Below are 9183 nucleotides of genomic sequence, written 5' to 3'. Positions count from 1 at the left end.
ATCACCATCACCACCATCACCATCCTCACTGTCACCATCACCATAATTATCACCACCACCACCACCACCATTACATTTGTCACCATCACCACCATTATCACCATCACTACTGTCACCACCATCACATTCATCACCACCACCACCATGTCCAGTCATCACCATCACCACCATGATCACTACCATCACCACCACCATTACCACCATAACCCCCCCCAACTATTACAACCATTAACTTATTTAACAAAAATTTATTAATCGCCAACAATTTTCCCAGCCCTTTCCAGCACCTTTTCAGGTGCTTGGATACAATCATACCTTATTAGCGTCCCTCCTGTCCCTGTCACCATTTTCTGTCTCCATTGCTAGACAGCAGTGTGGACTTGGAAGCCTTTTGACATGTTCTTATTGATTCTGGAGCCCTCAGAAACCTCTGGCAACTGTAGGGTCAGCATTTGACTCTGTGAGGGGTCATGGAGGGGACTCAAAAGCAAGGAGAGCAGGCTCTTTTCCTTAGGGCTCTAAACCTTTGCTCCTGTGCAGAATCCGGGGTGTGTTCTGGCACCCTACATGCCCTGACTCCTCTAAAGTAGACCCGTGTTTAAGGCTTGGAATCCTTTTGTGTGTGTCAGAGTCACTTGAGGAGCTGGTTAAGATGTTTGACCCCAGGCCCCATCCCCTGAGACTGACTCAGTGAGTCTCAGGTGGGTCCAGGACCTGTCACTTACCAAGCCCCCATGGGAACTCTGATGTTAAGGGACTCAGGGCCAGTGTAGCTTGTGGTGGCCAAGAGGAGCCCCTTCCCTTTGCTGCCCGGTCCAGCCAGCACGGCCAAGTGAAGCCCTTCTTCTCCCTCTACTCCACAGGCACACCAAAATGAAGACAGCCACCAACATTTACATCTTTAACCTGGCCCTGGCCGACACTCTGGTCCTGCTGACACTGCCCTTCCAGGGCACAGACATCCTCCTGGGCTTCTGGCCGTTTGGGAATGCCCTGTGCAAGACAGTCATTGCCATTGACTACTACAACATGTTCACCAGCACCTTCACCCTGACTGCCATGAGTGTGGATCGCTATGTAGCCATCTGCCACCCCATCCGTGCCCTCGACGTCCGCACATCCAGCAAGGCCCAGGCTGTCAATGTGGCCATCTGGGCCCTGGCCTCTGCTGTGGGTGTTCCTGTTGCCATCATGGGCTCGGCACAGGTCGAGGATGAAGGTCAGTGGGGTGTCCCCTCCTACTCTCACCAGGCTCTGGGGCTCCTGGGTGGCTCCTCTGGGCCCACTTGCCCTCCACGTCTCCTGGGCCCACTCTGACCCCATTTCTCTCCCTGCAGAGATCGAGTGCCTGGTGGAGATCCCTACCCCTCAGGACTACTGGGGCCCTGTGTTTGCCGTCTGCATCTTCCTCTTCTCCTTCATCATCCCTGTGCTCATCATCTCTGTCTGCTACAGCCTCATGATCCGGCGGCTCCGTGGAGTCCGCCTGCTCTCAGGCTCCCGAGAGAAGGACCGGAACTTGCGGCGTATCACTCGGCTGGTGCTGGTGGTGGTGGCTGTGTTCGTCGGCTGCTGGACGCCTGTCCAGGTCTTCGTGCTGGTCCAAGGGCTGGGAGTTCAGCCGGGCAGCGAGACTGCCGTGGCCATTCTGCGCTTCTGCACAGCTCTGGGCTACGTCAACAGCTGCCTCAACCCCATCCTCTATGCCTTCCTGGACGAGAACTTCAAGGCCTGCTTCCGCAAGTTCTGCTGTGCATCCGCCCTGCGCCGGGACGTGCAGGTGTCTGACCGTGTGCGCAGCATTGCCAAGGATGTGGCCCTGGCCTGCAAGACCTCTGAGACGGTACCACGGCCCGCATGACTAGGCGTGGACCTGCCCATGGTGCCTGTCAGCCCGCAGAGCCCATCTACGCCCAACACGGAGCTCACACAGGTCACTGCTCTCTAGGCTGACACCCTGAACCCTGAGCATCCAGAGCCTGGGATGGGCTTTTCCCTGTGGGCCAGGGACGCTCGGTCCCAGAGGAGGACCTAGTGACATCATGGGACAGGTGAAAGCATTGGGGCCACCTCCATGGCCCCAGACAGACTAAAGCTGCCCTCCTGGTGCAGGGCTGAGGGGACACAAGGACCCACCTGGAAGCAGCTGCCGTGCTGGTGGATGGCCGTGACTGGAGCCCGTGCCCCTGCCTCCCCGCGCTTCACCTGACTCTTGGCCTCTCTGCTGCTGCATTGGCAGAACCCTGGGTGGGCACGCACCCGGAGGAGGAGCAGCAGCTGTGTCATCCTGTGCACCCCGTGTGCTGTGTGCTGTTCGCATGGCAGGGCTCCAGCTGCCTTCAGCCCTGTGACGTCTCCTCAGGGCAGCTGGACAGGCTTGGCGCTGCCCGGGAAGTGCAGCAGGCAGCTTTTCTTTGGGGTGGGACTTGCCCTGAGCTTGGAGCTGCCACCTGGAGGACTTGCCTGTTCTGACTCCACCTGTGCAGCCAGGGCTACCCCGGGAGCTGCAGACCGTGAGCTGGTCCTGGGCCAGCCGCACCTCTGAAGGTTTTCTGTGTGTTGCGCTGTGCAGGCCTCATCCCTGACTGCAGCTGGACTGTGGGCCCAACCCCCATTTCCCTTCAGGAGACCAACAAGAGGCCCTGGCCCTTCCCCCCAGCGGTGCAATGAACCATCATGCTGTGGACCGTCAGCTGAGCTCTGCTTCTCGGTGTGTGGCAGCTGTCTCGGGAGGAAGGAGCTGCGTGACCACATGGGCAGCTCTGTTGTTCACAAAGTGGAGGCCTCGTTTTCCTGGTCTTGACTGCTCTGTTTGGGAGGGAGACGATTCTCTGGGGGTCCCCACACCCTCCCAGGGCTCCCCTCACAGCCTGTCCTTTGCTTGAAGCCAGAGGTCAGTGGCCGTGCTCTGTTGCGGGGGAAGCTGTGTGGAAGGAGAAGCTGGTGGCCACAGCGGAGTCCTGCTCTGGTGACGCCTGCTTCATTTACTGGCCCTGCGTAGGGCCTGAGCTTGCTGCCCAACGGGAGGATGGCTTCACAGCAGAGCCAGCATGAGGGGTGGGGCTTGGCAGGGCTTGCTTGAGCCAAACGGCAAAGGCTGTGGTGGCTGTGAGGACACTGCGGCGGTGGGGGGGGCCTGTGTACCTCAGGGGATGCCCCGCTGTGGTCACCCAGAGAATCACCCTTCCTGGTCTACAGATGGAAGCTGTAGGCTGGTGACTTTGCAAACGCACTTCCTACGGATGAACTATTAAAAGACCTGTAACATTGAAAAAACTCATTTTTTCCACCAAGACCTTGGCCAGGTAACCTACCTTAGGCACCTGCAAAGAACAGGAAGTGATGGCTGTGTCCCAACAGAGCCTGGGCTGCTCCTCCAGCTCTGGGGAGTCTAGGCCGTGGGGACTGTTCTGGGGAGGCCCATGCTGTCTCCATGACGTCTGTGTCAGGAGTCTCTGAGGTCGGGAGCTGCCTAGCTACAGTTTTCTTACCAAGGTTAAGTGTTTTGTGAATCTGTGCTGATGTAATGTGCATCTTCACGTATTTATGCATGTGGCAAGCGTTACTTCCTGTGCACGTAGCCAGCCCTGGGTCTGTCTCTGGGGTAATGAAAAAGGACCGTAATAAGCACCTGCTCACCGGCTGGGTCTTCTTCATAATTCTTCATAACAGGTGTTTCTGGCTCCTGCCACCTGGGGATTTGCTTCTGGGGTGACTTTTCTGGGATTGGCACGTGGCTGGGAGGAGGCTATGGGTTTAGGCTGAATTCTTGTACCTGTCCTGTGCTGCTCAACAGGCTGGGCTCTGTCCTCAGTGAAGGGTCCCCCAGGAGGCTGCAACCCCGGGGAGAGTTGAAGCCAGTTAATGGTGTGTTGGCCGGGCTGTTACCTTTTCTTCAGCACACACAGTTTCTCCCTAAACAACCGATGGCTGTACCTCTCCCCTGCCCCCGGAAAGAGAGGTTTCCTGAGGGTCCAGTGGGAGGGTGCTGCTCCCACCCAGGTTTCAGGGTTTTCTTCCCCCGATTTCATCTCAGAAGAACCCCCGCTCCTGCTCATTTCCCCTTCCTTGAGCAGATCTGAGGGGAGTTTTGGTGAAGGATGAGCAGACGGCCTCTTCTGGGGCTGGGCACTCTTGCCATGGACATCTCTGCCTCCTGGTTCCTGTTTGGCCCAGTTCAGCCCAGGCTGACCTGCAAAACAGAGCGGCTTTGGTGGCGGGGTGTGGGGGGGGGGGCGGGGCACGAGCACACTCCAGTCCAAGTACTTGTCTCCAGGGCATGGGCAGATGGGCAAGTTCTGTAGGGTTTTCTATAGGTTTGAATGACAGACACTGTCTTATCCTGGACTGCTATAGCAAAGTACCATAGACTCAGTGGCAATAGAGACAACAGACGTTTGTTTCTCACGGTTCTGGAGGCTGGAGATGAGATCAGGTGCAGGCACGGTCGGGTTCCGGGGAGACCCGCTCCCGGGCTGCAGACGATCATCTTCTCACTGTATCATGACATGGGTTTGACAGCTTGAGAGTGTCCCTTTCCTAAAGGCACTCATCCCATTCCGGAGGGTTCTGCCATCATGACCTGTCATCTCCCAAAGGCCCCTCTCTCCTGATACCATCAGCTTGGGGGGCTGGGATTTCAAAATGCAAATTTTGGAGGAACACAAATAGTTCATAACAAACACATTGCCATTAAAGCAAAAATTTAGCATCGAGGGACAATTTGGGAGGGACAGGCTGCACCGGGACTTACCGTGCCCTTGGGCCCGGGAGATGGTATGGCCTTGGTAGAGGAGGCTCACACGTGGTGCTGACTGTCCTGTCTTCGGGTGGGTGTGGATCCAGGGCTAAGCCCACAGCTAGTGTCTTCCAGAAGGAGCTGGCCAGACAGGGGCCAAGGGCCGTAAGAGGAGGTGCGGGGCGTTGGAGGCTGACTAGCTCCCGTACCCTCCAGGACTGGGTTCCACCCTCCTCTGACCGCACCCTGGGTCTCCTCTCCAGCCCCCGGCTCCCCCAACCCACCTCTGCTTTTGGGCTTGGTCAAGTCGCCTGGCTTTTCTGAGCCTCAGTTTCCTTCCGTGTGCAAAGGGGACCGCCGAACCCTCTTTGTGGGGTTGTGGGGGGAAGGCTGGGGCGCCCGGGAGGGTCCCGGGTCCTGTCCGACCGCAGGAAGGCCGGGGTTCAGCAGCGGCGCCGGACCCTCCCGCCAGGGGGCGCTGTGGGCTCACGCGGGCCCAGCCTTGGGCCCCGGGGCGCTGCGGTGGGAACCGCGGTGACTAGCGGGGTCTGAAAGCGGGTGGCGGGGCCAGGCTCTCCCTGGGACCAGGAGCCCAGAGCGCGGAGACGTGGCGGGCTGAGCGCTCAGCGTGGCCCTCGCCCCGCGCCCACCCCGCCCCGTGTCAGGAGGTCCGCGGTGGGGGAGAGCTCGCCTGCCCCTCCCCCCGGCTGGCTGGGGCGTGGTCTGCAGACCCTTTGGCTGGGCCTTAACTGCCTGGTCCCCGAGGAGAAGACGCTGAGGATCCCATTGCTGGACTGTGGATGGGGATAGGAGACGCCCGAGGTAAGAAGGGGTCCGGGTTCTTTGGAGGAATCCTGGTTGGCGCCTTCTCTGCAGCGGAGAGATGTGCGGCTGGGGCCGGAGGGCAAACTGGGGGCAGGGTGGAGACCTCGGCCCTGAGGGCTGCAGGGGCTCCTGCCCGGGCGCTCCTTAAGCTCCCCCGCCCCTCCGCCCCCCACCCCCTGGTGCTCCCTGTCAGTCCTGCCTTGCGCGCATTCCCACTCCCGAGCCTCTCCTGCCCGCCCCTCGTTGTTCACTTGCTCGTTACGCCTCACACCTGGCTCTGCCGCGGGCTTGGAGCGGGTGTCTGGGAAACAGAGTCTCACTTGTCTCCTCAAGGGGCTCGGGGCACAGTAACAGCGTGCAGAGCGCAGTCAGGCTGCCGTGCTGCTGCTTTGCGAGGTGTGACTGCAGCGCAGCCAGGAAACAAATCCAGGGACAGCTTGTTCTTCCTGCGGTGTCGGTGTTGGTGGTGGCTTAAAAATTGCCCACGGGCTGGGTTCATGCCCGTAATCCCAGCACTTTGGGAGGCTGAGGCAGGAGGATCACTTGAGCCCAGGAGTTTGAGACCAGCCTGGGCAACATAGTGAGACCCTGTCTTTCAAAAAAAAAAAAAGTTTGACTGGCGTGGTGGCGCATGCACGTAGTCCCAGCTACTCCAGAGGCTGATATGGGGGGATTGCTTGAGCTCAGGAGGTGGAAGCTGCAGTGAGCCGTGACCGCACCACAGCACTCCAGCCTGGGCAACAGAGTGAGACCCCTTCTCAAAAAAAAAAAAAAATTGAAGCAAAAGAAAAATAAACCATCTACAGCCCCCGAGTGTGGGCTGGACATGTGACTTGCTTCCAATGCACAGAATGTAGTAGAAGGGACGGCAAGTGGCTTTGGACACTTGGCCTCAAATGTATTGAGGCTTCCTCTTGGCTCCCCCTGGGTCGCTGGCTCCCCCTGGGTTGCTGGCTCCCCCTGGGTCGCTGGCTCTGGGGCACCCAGTGCCATGTTTCGAGGACACTCAGCCCCTGAAGCATCCATGTGTTGAGGAGCAGAGGTCTCCTGCCTGTAGCCGCGGGAGGAAGACTTCTCAGAAGAAGATACCCCAGCGCCTGCCCAGCCTTCAGAGGTCCAGGGCCTGGGCCAACGTCCTGACTGCAATCTCAGGAGAGACTCTGAGCCAGAACCACCCAAAAAGCCACTTTAATTCTTGAACCACAGAAGCTGTGAAATAGTAGAAGTTGTTTTAAGCTGCTAAGTTTTGGAGAAATTTGTTATGCAGCAACAGATAACTAATACACTGTTGTCCGGGAGGATAAGTGGATGGAGATAGCCCTGGCGTGTTTGGCTGGCTAGCACGAAGGAGGGTCACTGATGCAGGCCTGAGCCGAGTGGTCTCCACAGGCAGAGCCCTCGTGGCCTGGGACGCTGGAGTACTTGGTGGATGGGTGGAGGTGGGCATACACCCTGGGACACCTCGTGGGGTGGTGAATGGTGGGTCCTGTGTGCCAGCTGGACAGATTGATCAGAGCTCTGGGTCATGAGACTGAAACCAACCCAGAGCACTCACACCTCACTGCTGGGCTGGAGTGCCAGGCATGGAACCAGCTGAGAGCCATGGGGCCAAGAGTCAGGGCCTGGCCACAGCACACCTGGGACCAGCCCCTGGCCCCTCCCACCCTGACAGTCAGTGGTCTCTGAGCTGCCTGCACTTCATTACCACCCCTCACCCTGCCCCCACCAGAGTTTCAGCATGCAGCTCCTGCTGGCTGATTACAAGCCCCTGGCCACACCCCGGGAGAAAGAGTTCCAGGTGCCAGCCTGTCCAAGTGACGGATGGTCCCTAGGCTGTGGTGGCCCAGAGGTCCTGGCAAAAGGGCCCTGTAGCCTCTAGCAAAGTATGAGAGGACCGTCGGCCATAGCAGGGGGGGTACAGGGGGGCACAGGCCATAGCACATGGGCACGGCGGGGATGGGCCTCCTGCTGGAATGCCACTTGGGCTTCAGGCTGTGAGAGTGGATTTCTTGGTCTCATTTGGTGCAGGTGTCCTTGGCCTTTGCAGCAACACAGCATCGCTGCTGCCTGAGGTGCCCGCACTTACCACCTCCCAGCCCCGTCTTGGGGAGAGACTGCAGCATGGCGCTGGCCCAGGTCGAGATCACAGTTCAGGTTCCTTCCCCTCCCGACCACTGTCATGAGGGACCCTGAGTCCCAGAGCCTTCCAAGGGGCTTGTCCATCTGTCTGTCTCTCGTGGGTAAGTGGACCCAGGATGCTTGCTGTGTTGGGGCCTCTGCCAGGAACTGGATCCCTGCTGCTGTCCACCCAGGGGCTGTCCAGGAAGCAGAGACATGGAAGGTATATGCCCACGGCTGTCTAGGTCTGGTGGCCAGCGTGTGAGCGTCTGTGTCTCCCTGCGTGGAGAGGACAGCACTGGGATGTGAACAGGCCGGGCGTCCCCTGAAAGAGACAACCCGAACTGGGTGGGGGGGTGGGGGTGATGATGGGGGTGATGGTGGGTGCTCAGGCCCCTTAGCACCGGAACATGGTGCGGAAATTCTTCCGGAAGTTGTCGTCTAGAAAGGCGTAGAGGAAGGGGTTCAGGCACGAGTTGGCGTAGCTGAGGCTGGTGATGACGTAGGACATGCTGATGACCAGCGGGGTCTGGGGCAGGTCTGTGGTCAGGGCCACGACAGAGGCCAGGTGGAAGGGCGTCCAGCAGAGGAGGCACACGGCCAGCACGACGAGGACCAGGATGGTCACCTTCCGCCTGGCCTTGCCTAGAGCCTTGGCTCCAGAGCGGAGCCGCACCGCCCGCAGCCTGCGCAGGAGGTCTGTGTAGAGCACACAGATGGTGCACACAGGCACCACGAAGCCCAGGACCAATGTGTAGACACGGCTGGCCTTGAACCAGACCCGCTCGGGCCACGGGAAGCTCAGCCCACAGCTTGGGACCTGCAGCTCGTTGCTGTAGACGCCAGCAAAAGAGAAGAAGGGCAGAACCAGGACCGTGACGCCCAGCCAGACACACAGGCTGGCGACCTTCGCCCCCCGGTAGGTGCGCCAGGGCATGTGGCGGGACCTCACAGTGGCCAGCACCACCAGGTATCGGTCCACGCTCATCACGGCTAGGAAGTAGATGCTGGAGAAGATGTTGTAGTGGTCGATGGCCAGCACCAGCTTGCAGAGCAGCTCCCCGAAGGGCCAGTACTGCAGCAGGTGCTCCGCGATGTTGACAGGCAGTACCAGTGTGAAGAGCCCGTCGGCGATGGCCAGGTTCAGGATGAACACATTGGTCACTGTCTTCATCTTGGGCGCCCTCAGGATTACAAGGATGACAGCCGTGTTGCCAGTCAGCCCCACGGCACAGATCCCGGAGTACACGGCGGGCAGGAGCACATAGAGGAACGGCAGTGGCTCAGAGGAGGTGGCATTGTGGCCGGTGCCATTGTCCGGAGAGACGTTGGCACCCATCGTGGGGAGGGAGAAGGAGCCCCTGCTGTCAGGGGGCTCTGGGTGCCCAGCGGCCTGCATTGTAGCTGGGACCGTTGACAATTTGTGCCCTGGGCAGGTGGGAGGTGCCTTGGAGTTGGGTGTCTGGTTGGGGGCCTCCTTGGGCTGGATTCTAGGAAGGAAA

At 59.4% G+C, this 9183-nt stretch overlaps 2 protein-coding genes across 6 annotated transcripts in view; one reads left to right on the top strand and one right to left on the bottom strand.

Annotated features, from left to right (window-relative positions):
• The window catches only part of OPRL1 (opioid related nociceptin receptor 1), a 17211-nt gene extending 13935 nt beyond the window's left edge, over positions 1–3276 (top strand). For 4 of the 5 annotated variants that reach the window (XM_058433127.1, XM_058433128.1, XM_058433126.1 and 1 more), the window contains 2 exons: positions 864–1219; positions 1338–3276. In XM_058433127.1, coding sequence (XP_058289110.1) covers positions 864–1219; positions 1338–1861 — 880 coding nt within the window. In that variant the 3' untranslated portion in view covers positions 1862–3276. Of the gene's footprint in view, positions 1–773; positions 780–863; positions 1220–1337 lie in introns of all 5 variants that reach the window. The other variant, XM_032142905.2, reaches the window with a different exon arrangement.
• Positions 3277–6745: 3469 nt separating this feature from the next.
• On the bottom strand, positions 6746–9183 carry NPBWR2 (neuropeptides B and W receptor 2). Its single transcript, XM_032142529.1, has one exon. The coding sequence runs from the start codon at positions 9078–9080 to the stop codon at positions 8079–8081; it is 1002 nt and encodes a 333-aa protein (XP_031998420.1). The 5' UTR covers positions 9081–9183; the 3' UTR covers positions 6746–8078.

The sequence above is a fragment of the Hylobates moloch genome, unplaced genomic scaffold (genome assembly GCF_009828535.3).
Source record: "Hylobates moloch isolate HMO894 unplaced genomic scaffold, HMol_V3 SCAFFOLD_21, whole genome shotgun sequence".
Taxonomy (NCBI): Eukaryota; Metazoa; Chordata; class Mammalia; order Primates; family Hylobatidae; genus Hylobates; species Hylobates moloch.
Note: the sequence above shows the minus strand (reverse complement) of the source record. Positions and strands in the feature narration are given on the sequence as shown.

Bases quoted from the DNA above. Each gene is read 5' to 3' on its own strand.
- NPBWR2 (XM_032142529.1), bottom strand. From the start codon at position 9,080: ATGCAGGCCGCTGGGCACCCAGAGCCCCCTGACAGCAGGGGCTCCTTC.